Here is a 12817-nt window from a genome sequence, read left to right on the forward strand (position 1 = left end):
AGGGTGAGAGAGACAGCAGGCGCAGTGATAATGGTTATGCGAAATAGTGAATGCCGATGTTCCAGGATTAAACAGAAATTACATTTACCATAGAGGTTTTACCCAACTCTACAACTGTCACGTCATTGTCTATGCTCATGTTTGGGGCAAGGGGACAGTGGCAAAGCGGAAATAAAAAACTGAGCTGTCAAAAGACCTCGTTCCTGTGTAGAGGTTATAAGGACGCTCAGTCCTTCGGTGAATTACCAAGTTAACAGATTCATGTTAAATCTTAGCAATATAATATAACACCATGTTATTTGCCGTGTAATAACAAACAAGTTAATGTGTGCCATAATATAAACGAAATAAAACACCAACTCGTGTATTATTGAACTCTGCCCGAACACATATCACACACACGAGCAACCTTCAGATATTAAACGAATAACGGGTGCAGTTGGAACAAAGCAAGTAACGACTAAATCACTTATAGAATATTCTGTACACCGTATCATAGTGATCACAGTCCCTGACCGGCATTCAGGATCAGAATCTCATTCCGGCCTGCGTTTTCTTCAAGCCAACTGAATTCCGGTGTCCTGGAAAGTTGCTAAATACCATTAAAAAATTTGGGATTTTGTATCCATACGCTTTGACTAAGGACACCGACATGAACAAAGAATATTCTACATACAAAACAACAAAATTGTGAGATGTTACTTTTAATTAAAAACTGTGTTGTCGAAAAGCTGTCTTGTAAGAGGTTCGGGCAACGGCATGAGGTTTTTTAAGTTTAGGACATGTAAGCAGGTGATAAATTCCGCTTTAACATTCAATACTACTGCTAGAATAGGTCCGTAAAAAGGAATATAAAATTAACAAATTCTTGTCAACATTAATACGTTAAAATATTAAAAAAAATATCACATCATACATGCAGACCTAAGTGAAAGCGCACTTTATTTCTTAGTCCCCTTCTTTTTTGAAGGCTTAGCAGTACTGGCCTGCGATTGCGGCAGATAAATCTGATGACCTGTCTTTTTGAGGTGATCGAACAATTTATTTTTTGAATTAAATTCATTTTTACAAATGGCGCAACAATGAGACGTGTCTATGTCCGTTATATCGATACTATTCACTAAAAGCTCTTTGTCCTTTTGCGATAGCTTCTTTTCTTTATTCTTATTGCTAACTTTTTTCTTAGTGAGACTCTTTTTGGAGACACTCTCACTGGCATCGTTGGTCAGTGGGGCGGATATATCTCCGTTCAAAGACGTCAGTCCTTCTGAAGACTTTGAATTTTCATCACCGTCTTTCTTGTCGGTGTCATCGACGCTCTCCTTGTCTTCAGATTTTTCCTTCTGCAGCGATTTCTTTTTGGCAGCTGTCTTATCGGCAGTTTTAATTTTTCTACCCCGTCTATTCCTTGTCTCGCTATTTAAATTTTCTAAATTTATTTCATCTTCTATATCGCTTTCGTTTGACTCCAAGAGTTTTGGTTTCTTTTTGTTTTTCTTCTTCTTTTTCTTGCTCTGTAATAAAAATAATTCAAATTTATTTATTTAACATAATGAACATGACAAATTACACATCTATATCGCTCATGACATGACATAAAAAATAAATGTTGAATGTTTAATTAAAAATACAGGGTAATATGAGAACAATAATAAAAAAGCACACGGAGTGAACCATGTAAACCCTATCTTAACATATAAAACAACATCCACCTAAACTCACTCACGTAAGTGGAATATATCAATATCCAAAGCAGTTTGATAAAACATAGTGCTTCTAAATTTAAAATTAGCAATGGCAGGTTAGCTCTACACCATAGGGTAGAAATCTATGCTATGGTATATCTTGCTCCCGATATCTAAGATAATAACGAGCAGGATACAAATCAATACTAATAAGAATGACAGAATTTCTATTTACACCACGTATAAGTCAGAAAAATATGCATTAACATTCTAGAACTATGGACAAATTATTTGTAATAATGGGTGACGTGCCAAAAGATTCTGGATGGAATTAAATTGTTTATGAAAAAGAGCTGAACATATCGCCGATTCCTCTTTACGGGACGTTTTGAGTTATCCTAGTTGAGCTTATTATTTATGCACTTGCCAGACGTGGCACACGTACCATAGGCTCGTCACCGCTGGCCTATATACTTAACAGAGATTTCAGAACGCTTCTGGTATGGTTAAATTGGTACATAAGTAGAGACAAGTTGGTATTTTCAATGTTGTATTGTTTACCTGGACTTGCACTTCATCGTCAGAGACATCGTCTTTTAGTTCATCACTATCAGGAATATTCTTGGAACTAGAAACAGCTATGTCCGAATCCTCTTCCGCACCATTGGACTTCGCATCATCGGAGAATCCCAAATCCGTCTCCAGCTTCATGCTAAGAACATTCTCTTTGTGTTTTTTGCTGTTTTCGTGATTTTGGAATGACTTTATGGTCTTGAAGAATTTACTGCAAGCCGTGCAGTATAAGTTCTGTGAGCCTCTGTAGGTTTTGCCTTTCGATGACTGTTCCTCTGCACAGTTTGTGGTTGAATTGGCATCGTTTTCCTGAAATAATTTAAAAAGTATAAATTTATATCATGAAGTGTATGCAAGCATCTTCTTCTTTCGCCTTTGCCATATTCCTCTTGTGGATCTATAGGATCATGACTGAATTACGGCTCTCTGCATTACATCTCTTCAACAATCATTCCATTCATTCCACCGTCCAATGTAGTTTCTCATAATAATATATTTATTGTAAAAAGAGGTTTATCAGCTAATAGAAATGGCCGGAATGTTCTAATTTGAAAATAAAATATGATATTTTAAAACGCCAACATTAAAACCAACTAGCTACCCTAGGTGCAAAAAATGTCATTTACCACTAATTGTAGACTTATCAGTTTTAGTAATTAGACGCCTCATATAATATCTAATGTAACTCACGATAAATAATAATACACATTAATTTTGTTTACTGACAATTAATCTCTTTATACCTGAACATCATTGTTTTGGTCCTCTTCGTCGTCACTGGGTCCTGTCAACGTTTCCTCGTCGGAGTGTCCGAATTCCTCGGCCAAATTTTTCTCGATCTGGTCGAGTTGCTCGTGGAAGTCACTCATTGCGTACACTTTGTTGTCGCTTTGTTTCTTCTTCGCCTCTTCCAACTCCTTCTGACGCAGCACCAGTTTGTCTTTTCGTATTTGTTCAGCCTGTCAAATAAAAAACATTTAACATTTTTAGTACTTAACCATATTGTCTCACAATTTTTTTTTTTTTTTCGACCATGTCCGATCCTGATAGGATCATATGGGCCTCCACAGAGTGGAGGTTTGTATTGACAGATTTTGTTTTTTACGAGAAATGAATGTCAGCCACTTGCTCAACCTATTAGGTCCATACCCTGACACACACAAATTGAAAAACAATATGTGTACTTGCCAGACCCAGGATTCGAACCTGGGACCCACGGCTTTATAGTCCAACGCTTATGCCGCGCGGCCACCGTGGCCGATGGTCTCACAAAACCGCCACAATATTTACACCTATTGGGATTTGAACCAATAAATGTTTATGACGTGATGTACTCACAAAATCATGGTTGCAATTGAGGTGTTATTTCAAATTCACTGAACACAAAAACACTAGTAACAATTTTTTTGTATTATCATAAATCATCAAGATATTAACAATAGGTTATTGATTCTTAGAGTGCATCAGGATCTCTCCAAATTTTAGTTTTGCTGTACCTTGCCACTTGATAATATTTTTTTATTCAATTGAATGATACACAAAATTTCAGAATGCACCATTCTTTATGAATATGGACAATTTAATAAACCGATTTCAAAAGAATTATACATATTATGTTTTATACATAAGTTATATAGTGCCGCAGATGACCGCATGACCTTCCATCATTTTTTTCGGCGGAAACAGTTTATCACATGTAGACAATTATATTAAATACCTCTTTCCATCGGCGCAGATGATTTCGATCCAATATTGTTAATTTTAAGTTTGATATTTTCATACATTTCGATGCATCATTATGACACACTAAGAGTAGGATAGGTTAGATTAGGTTGGGGTAGATTAAGTTAGGTTAGGTTGGGTTTGATCTAATAAGAAAGTTATAAAAGGTAACCATGAAAAATAGTGTCTGATGTTTTTTGTGTTTGAAACTTTTGATGTTTTGTTTGCGTTGGGTTACAAAATTAAATCTATAAATTAGATAAATAAACAAATATAATATATAAAATATTACTAAATATTTACATATACATATGTATCTTTCAAAAGAATCATATTAGGTATATTGTTTTCATTATAACATGTTTGTTATGAAGACAGATGTCTAGAAAACTTATATATGAATGTTTCACTCATGTATCATCTAAGAGCATACATAAGTGAAACGGTAAATAATTTTCAACAATAGGTGGGATGAATTTTCGCATTCGTCGCCAATCGCCGAGAGGCATTCGAGGTGGGAGAACGTCGATTTTTTTTGTGATGGCGTGGTAAGAATATATTCTTATATCGGGTAAAGATGACAAAAAAACGTTATACCTGTACTCGAAAAAGAATGAATATATTATTATTATTACTAATATAACAATAAACATAACACTAAATGGACGCATGTTGAATTTTTATGACAAATTATGTACCGTTCGGCACGCGTCAGCACAATCCGCGGGTCGCATAGTTACGATCTTTTTAGACCATGCCTCAGTTAAGGTATAGTCTTAATAAAACATAGGTTAATATACCAAATCGAGTAAGCAAACCTTTTTTTTATTTTCCTCAGCCTTTTCAAGCAGTAGTTTAGAATGGGCGGCGACTCTTTTATCTCTCCGCCGCACAAAGCTGATGAGATTTCTAATTTCATCATTCCGTTCTTTCCTCGCCTTTTGCCTGATCTTGTTATTCTCCTTTTCAATAATTTTAAGCACTCTCCTGTTGTCAGCCTCTCTTATGTCATACTTGTCCAGCCAAACATAACCTAAAAATTTGAATATTAGACAAGACATAAATACAAGTAATCTAATCAAATTATATTACAATATTCTTTTACGGTCAAATGGTCGGTCATACTTATATAAACAAGTGAGGTTATGTGTTCTGTAGTCGATTTGAGTGGGCGCATAACGGATAATGAGTAGCTCCCCCAAATGACAAGATTTAGAAACAAAAGTAAAAAAAAAACAGTTTTTAAAAGAAATCAAATGAAAATGAATGTCGTTTACTCCATCCAGATGAATCAAAATTGTATCAATTACAGATTATCTATAGAAACACAATCCAAAAAAATACCATCTGAATACATAATTTGCATGTACATATTTGGTATGTATTAGAGGTGAGTTGGAAATACTGTCACCAGTTTGTGTACTCAAGTTTCGGATGAAACTACCCATACTCAGTATGTGTGGCCCAATAAACTTATTCCAAAAAACTTGTGATGATATCGTCGCGAGTCGCTGTTCTGTGCACTCGCCAGTTGGTAGACTTTCAACACTATTGACATTAAATGCGTGCGAACGAGATAGCACTTGAATATAGGTATATTTTAATTTATTAGTCTATTGGGTTCGAATGTATGAATGTCATAAATTTTGTGTCGCAGCACCGTGGTGAATGACGCACAGGCTTAAGCTTGTTATATGACCGCTCAAAACATGTTTAAAATTTAAAAAAATATAACTGTTATTCATTTTTGTTAACAAGAATATTGTAACCTAACAGAAAAACAACTCATAAATTTAAAATGTGTTTAAAATTTTATGATAAATGGGACTTTTCGACATGCTCAGCGTATTTTTAGCGATTCTATTGAAGCTGATACACAGTCTGAGTTCCCTGAGCCGATACGTATTTCAAATACTAATATGGAGTTGGTTTTAGTTTCAGTTGAGTATGAAACTTTTGTCGTATACGCACGCCAAATGTTCTATATAGTATTCCAAATACTAGTAAGTATTTTGGAACAAGTTTCTATACTAAGTATTTTTTTATACCGGTAGTAAGTATACTTAGTCTTCAAAATCGACCAGTTTTCCCATCTCTAGTATGTACACATGCATGTGTGAATATTGAATAATGCACAATATGAAGAATATCATTAAAAAAATGCAGTGTACACCCACCCCACGGTGTGTGCATTTATTCAATTAAACCACAGATAAAGCCACTATTCAATTAACCAAAGTTTTAAATTATTCAAGTTATACCTATCATACAGTTTCATATCTTTACAATTCTATATAATAAAAAAAAAATTCACAGAAAAACTGAATTTAAAAAATGAAGCACTTTTTCTGACCAAAAGTTACGTTGCTGTGAACCATGCAACAAATTTAAAATGGTAATAATCCAGTTAGCAGTCGTCCACTTATCCTGACGTGTCCTATGGCATCGCCAAATCGTCTCATTTCCTAGGGCTTTCAAAGGTTGGTCCATTAGATATGCATTATTAATAATATACGTCTTCACACTTACTTTTTGATGTGCTAAATGACATCCAATATGCATAGAATTCATGCACACTCTCATATTCGGTGTCTGACTTTCCAAACATAGGAATACTGGACACATCTTCAGGATCATCCAGGTAATCTACCTCTTCTGCAGCTAATTTGTGAAATACCTGCCCAAAACGAAACAACAAAATCAATTAACACCGTTTCATTCACCATTTTCACTGTACGGAATGAAACATGGATACATACTCAGCATAATCCATCTTTTTGTGAATCAGGATATTTAAAAAAAAATTCTTTGCCATTAAAACATTGCATTGAATGTGGAATTTACCTCTCGATAGATGGAATAAAAACTCTTTTCATCATCCCCGAACCCTTTGTAGCAGGACGGAGTGAAGAATGGAATTAAGTCTACGCTGTTATCATTAAATGATGTGCCAGCACCTCTGAGGAGTTGTTCTCTATGGGAATCGTACCTAAAATATAAATCATAAATACAATTTCAATGGGATAATGGGAGTAAATTTTCGGATACGACATGCAAGGGATAGCCCAAAAGGTGCCAAGAATTATGAAACTATGCATACAATATCAATTGACCCTCGAAAATTCAGCTTCCAGCTCGGCACTAGCGAGTGGAAAAGTTTCCATAGTGAGTAAATTATTCCAGAAATGGATAAACAAGGTCAGTCTTGAATCATCAACTTTTCAGTTGACAGCAAAGCGCACCTGAATACACCATTGAGGCAAAAGTTTTTTTTAAACTCTTAGAACAGACAACTACTTGGATAATGGTGGATTGCTTTAGTTTCGAGTTGACAAGCCATCCACGTAAATTACTTCGCTCTCATGTAAACCAAACAGAATTCACCAGTTGACACTTAAATTTAGAATATCATTCAAAGCATCAAAGACAAGCATACGTCATAATAATTACCTACTTCGGCTTTGTTGTCTATTGCGTATATAAATATATCACAGACTATGAGTGTAATGCAGAGTTGTCAACATGAAGCAGCCGTTCTAACAAAAATATCTTATTAGGAAACACGTCACATGTTCTTTCTCTCTTCTACTTAGGCATTCTAATAAAAATAATATAATAATATTTCTCACTAAACTTAGGATCGGTCTCTTAAAGTTAAGTGGGTATCTTAGGGACTTACGCACCTAAGTATGGTTCTGAAATGTGACTGATGATAACTCTGTGAGTATGCAATGAAACTTAGTGGAAGTGGAGATAGGATGGTTTACAATGATTACTAGAATTCCATGCACAGTTGTCATGATGACAACAATGTTTAAAATTATGAAAATGGAGAGCAAAACAAAATGTTTCTTTTCTATCGCATGTACTCGCTACACAATCATTTTTTTAGCACACATGAGCACAGATGACCGCATGACCATTTACCATTTTTTTTGGTGGAAACAGTTTATCCCATATAGACAATTATTATATTAAGGGTCGTATGCATGAGATTCCCAAAAACCTTATAGGCTATATACTGCACGTTTGTATGCATGAGTACAAACGTAATTAGCTGTTAAGTGACGTCACGAATATGCCATCTCATGTGTCATGGTGTTCGTATTATAAAATTTCATTCCCCGATAAATAATTCAAAATTTTGAAATTGTAAATGTGTCTGAAAGTGTGCGAACGGTACCATATAAATTTAATAATTATACATGAATAATTATTATGAACTTTAAATAATTTATCAGCTATTTTATCACATGTATTTTAAAATAATTATTCTACTGTAAGAAAGGTTGTATTGCCAGTAAACTTTTCCATTTGGTGGCAACACTGAATACATTTGGTGGCAATACTGAATATTATTATGACTAACTTCACTTCAATTATTATGAGCTGATGTCAAAACAGAATAAGAATAAATGACAGAAAATGCAAATGATTTAGACAATAATATGTAATGATCTCTGTATAATATTATCATTTATACCAATCACCATATGACACTATTGATGTTTCCAGTGTATTTGAGAGTTGTGCCTTGTTTATTACAGTTATCTTACAATAATTAACTAGGTAGGTAGGTACCATAATATTTTGAAGAACGCAGAATGCTTCCAATTGTATATTTTAATGCCAGATACAGCAGTAGGTACATATTTTTGCGGTGGTTTAGCGGAGATATTTTACCGTAATCTTACGTAAGTCCATCTTATGTCTCCATGAGAAATATTGCAAGCGAAATAGGTACGAGGCATTTTATCAGTTACCTACTATCTAGATTATAGACTAGGGATCAAAATTATACGTATTTTGTAAACAGCACGACTAGGAACTGTTTTTAAAGTTCGCAAATGTTTTACAGAATCTACAAAACGAACAAAGGCCTCAACCAAACGTTTGTTGCAATGAATGCAAAATTAGAATGACATTTGAAAGTGACAGCTGAGGCAGCCATTTTTAATGGAGCGTGACGTCAGATCGCTTACGTCACAAACAGTGTTATAAGCTAATCGATGGAAAATCGGTTAAATAGCTTATAAAGAATTTGGGAATCTCATACATACGGCCCTAAGTAAATAGGTACCTACCTTTTTGTGACGGCGCAGATGCTTTTAGATCCAATAATTGTCAATTTAAAGTTTGATATTTTCATACATTTCGATGCATCACTATCACACAGTAAGATTAAGAAAGAAAGTTATAAAAGGTCATGCGGTCACCCTAAATGGTGCGAAATTTGATAATTTTTAACAATAATTATTCACACTGTGACATTACTGTGATAGGTAAGTACTTCTATATTGTGGTTGTAACATCACAGTGATCATCTAGGGAACTAAAAATCTCCCCACCATTCCACGTACATACCTATTTCCTAGCCCCTACTGTTGTCTTTTCATAACACAGCATTGATATCAAATTTACAATATAGAAGTCAATCTGTAGTATCACCATGACAGTGATGTCCAGATGACCAGGTTTTCTTCTCATTTTTTTAATAGTACCTACCTAATAAGAAGTAGTCAACTACATATTATGAGAACATAATATTTATATATATTTTTTGCATCTGCTAACTATATGGCTGTTCATGATACAATCACATTATTTTATACACTTACCTAGTGCTGTAAACTCGGTGTCAGTTGATACAAATAGAAGTTTGTTGGTTGAAATAGTCAAATTAAAGAGCCGGCTATGTATTTCACAAAGTAACTAATTATTACGACACAAAAAAAGAAAACCGATAATGGTTCGGAACGGATCAACTGTCAATCAATATAATATGATTAACATCATGACATTATCGATTCAAAATGTCCGTGAATGGTTAATAATATGTGTAAAGACTGCAAAGGGTATTACCAGGCTCTTTCCTGAGGATCTGACAGCACTTCGTAGGCGTTCTGGACCGTTTGAAATTGCTCTTTAGCTTCTTCCGGATTAGTTAAGTTTTTATCCGGATGCCATTTCAAAGCTAGCTTTCTGTAAGCTGATTTAATTTCTGAGCTATCGACCTCTCGACCGATACCCAACACTTCATAATAACATTTCATCTTAGTGAAGATTTTTTTTTATTATTATGTCAATGCCTGTGAACCATGTGCAGGAGCGATGGTTTTACTTCAATTTGACGTTTGTCAATAAAATAAACTTTTTAATAGATATTCTTATGGCTACTCACTAACTATAAAATGTTGTAAAAAATATTTTTAGGTCATCTTATTGTTGCTAATGTTGCTATGTTAAAATTGCACAACACAGTAATTTAAAAGTAGCTCTGACAATCGTGGATTTATTTAACATTATTTCCCATTTGCCTTTTAAAATAATCAAATTATTAAATTATATGATACTTTATTATATTATAATTGATCAAAAGTTTGATTTAAATTTTGCATTTTTATATTTTAAGTAACTATACTACGACATTTTAGTATGGTATTATTGGCAGTTATGGCTGAGGCTATTTTATTGATAAACAAATTCTGCGCATTACCTACAGAAAATTAGGTTGGTCTCAAAGACATTGCACAGTAATCTAGGTGCTAGATGTGAAGAACTCGGGGTCACCACTTGTGTGAAGTGAGGACGTGACGTGGGGAGATGAACAAACTGAAGTCTGATGATAATGTCGATTGCGTGTTTATTTGCGAGTTTGTCGTACAGTTTACATAGATAATACAATAATAACAATATTACACTATACCTACCTATATGAGGCGACTATTTCCAATACCTACCCGCTAAATCCATAATCACGAAAAAATCATGTTTTGGTTGTTTTGTGTCTATGAATAAGAATCAGTGCGGCCTGTGAATTTATTTGGTTCCTAAATACGTTATACCCCTAGAAAAAACGACTCGAAAGTTTCAAGTTATTTCCTATATCCGCCATCTCCAGACAACAAATCGTTCCTATATCCGCCAAATCCTTCATCAGCCATTTCAAGACAGTGTTGCCATATCTACTGATATATTAGGTTCGTTTCTTTCAACATGAACGAAACAAATCAAATTAAACCATAGACAATATACATACAAATTGTAGTTGACTGGAAAAGGTTTGAGATTTGACGTTTGGTTCAGTGTATCATTGAAAATCAAACCGTTCTCGGACCATCAGAAATGGTTTGACATGAAACGTCAAACCAATTCGGACGATCCATAGACTAATGGCAATCTGTCAAAGTGTTGATAAGCATTATTCGGCATTTATATATCGTGAGGTGTTCATATTAATATGTTAGATATTTACACCATAGGAGTTCACTTGAATTATATGTATTATATATTAATAATCAATACCTATTATTCATAAGTAACCATACGCGAACAAGACGCCGCTTTTGGTGTTATTATCTCAAAATCCAGCACTATTTTCTATGCAAGTTCGATTTAATATCATTACTATAATTATTATGTCAGACAAAGAATTTATTTTCATTTTATTTATATTTTGTAACGGAGATTCTAAACTACAAACTGTGTTAAATCAACCCGGAATGATCTTTATATTACCTAACGAATTTAATATGTTCGATTGTCGTCTAAGTCACAATATCATACTGTCGACATGAACAAGTGGTCAATAATAATTATGAAAAGCTCTAATCAAAAGTAATTTTTAAAAACTCGTCATAACTATAAATCTTATAAATTAACTAAATGGCTACCTATTTATGAAGCATTCTTTATATTTTGTATATTTAAAATGAATGAATACGACAGTTTGTTAAATTTGTATTATTGTAGACCACGATAGGAGGTTAGAATTTCATAACAAGTTGACGTTTCAAATATGTTTCTGTTTTAGAGACTAATATATTATGAATTAATTTTAAGTACTGGCAACACTAATTAGTTGTCAGAAAAGCGTTTCCGTGGACATTCTACCAAACGGTTCCAAATCAAATAAATCCAACGGTGCCATTTGATTCGTTCAGTTCAGGTTCAATGATACGAACTTATTATGAAATCTGCTGATATTTCCGCGTTCCATAAAATTCCCACTTTCCGGGAAAAAACGAGCCATCTTTGAAAGCTTTTGCGGCCCGCGGCGAAACTTTTCTCCTAAAAAAAACGAGCCGAGTACGAAAAATAGGGACCCGCGGCGAAATATTTATCCTAAAAAATCGAGCCAACTATGAAAAATTGGGAACCTGCGGCCCGCGGCGAAATTTTTCTCGTCAAAATTGAGCAACAGAAATCTACTGATATTTTGTCGAATCTACTCAAAGAGATTGAAGAATCTCCAATTTCTTCGAATCTACTGATTTTTTTTCCATATTCTACTGAAATTTCAAATTTTGACTTGGCAACACTGATGCAAGATGGCGGTCTAACTCTCAAGACAGTGAGTATCATGTCCATTTCATCCATGTTTTTACGAAGTTATAATGTCGGAATTATTGAAAAATGTGCAAAAAAGTTCTCCAAATAAAGGAAGGAAGCGTATTCAGGAACGATGCTAATGGAATAGAAATACAACGCAAAGAAAGGTAGTTAAATGAAGTTTCCCTCTAATTTTGATAACTACTTGGGTGTTTCACAAATAGTGTAAAAATATTGTTGGTGTTCAATTATTAATTTATACTATCATGATTATTCAAATACAGTGTGCCAATATTATATACATGACAGTTTTCAAGAATGCAACTTCTCTTTGTAAAATGAATTATAAGTAATTATCATAGACTAGTGAATAAAAAACATTTATTGATGGGTTAACATTGTACTTATTGGTCATTTGGCCCCCGAGAATAATTAAATGCAAATGCAACAGAAGTGTGTCAGAAGAAGTGACATAAACAAACAAATTCATAATTTTATGTTCCATC

General features: G+C 34.0%; 1 protein-coding gene across 1 annotated transcript; it reads right to left on the reverse strand.

Moving 5' to 3' along the window:
* Window positions 1-627: 627 nt before the first annotated feature.
* On the reverse strand, window positions 628-10104 carry LOC147075569 (dnaJ homolog subfamily C member 21-like). The gene is made up of 7 exons (XM_085941862.1): window positions 9843-10104; window positions 6825-6969; window positions 6510-6657; window positions 4799-5013; window positions 3002-3217; window positions 2247-2567; window positions 628-1514 (listed from the first exon to the last, which is right to left on the reverse strand). The coding sequence occupies exons 1-7, from the start codon at window positions 10031-10033 to the stop codon at window positions 942-944; spliced, it is 1809 nt and encodes a 602-aa protein (XP_085797988.1). The 5' UTR covers window positions 10034-10104; the 3' UTR covers window positions 628-941.
* Between the last annotated feature and the right edge of the window lie 2713 nt (window positions 10105-12817).

Source organism: Rhyacophila brunnea, unplaced genomic scaffold (genome assembly GCF_057557595.1).
Source record: "Rhyacophila brunnea isolate RB1 unplaced genomic scaffold, BYU_Rbru_1.0 scaffold_14, whole genome shotgun sequence".
Classification (NCBI taxonomy): domain Eukaryota; kingdom Metazoa; phylum Arthropoda; class Insecta; order Trichoptera; family Rhyacophilidae; genus Rhyacophila; species Rhyacophila brunnea.

Excerpts from the sequence above, each read along its gene's own strand:
- LOC147075569 (XM_085941862.1), bottom strand. The coding sequence starts at position 10,033 with ATGAAATGTTATTATGAAGTGTTGGGTATCGGTCGAGAGGTCGATAGC. Across the intron at positions 6,970-9,842 it reads GATCCTCAGGAAAGAGCCTG|GTACGATTCCCATAGAGAAC; the intron begins GTAATACCCTTT and ends TTTATATTTTAG. Across the intron at positions 1,515-2,246 it reads ACGATGAAGTGCAAGTCCAG|AGCAAGAAAAAGAAGAAGAA; the intron begins GTAAACAATACA and ends TTTTTATTACAG.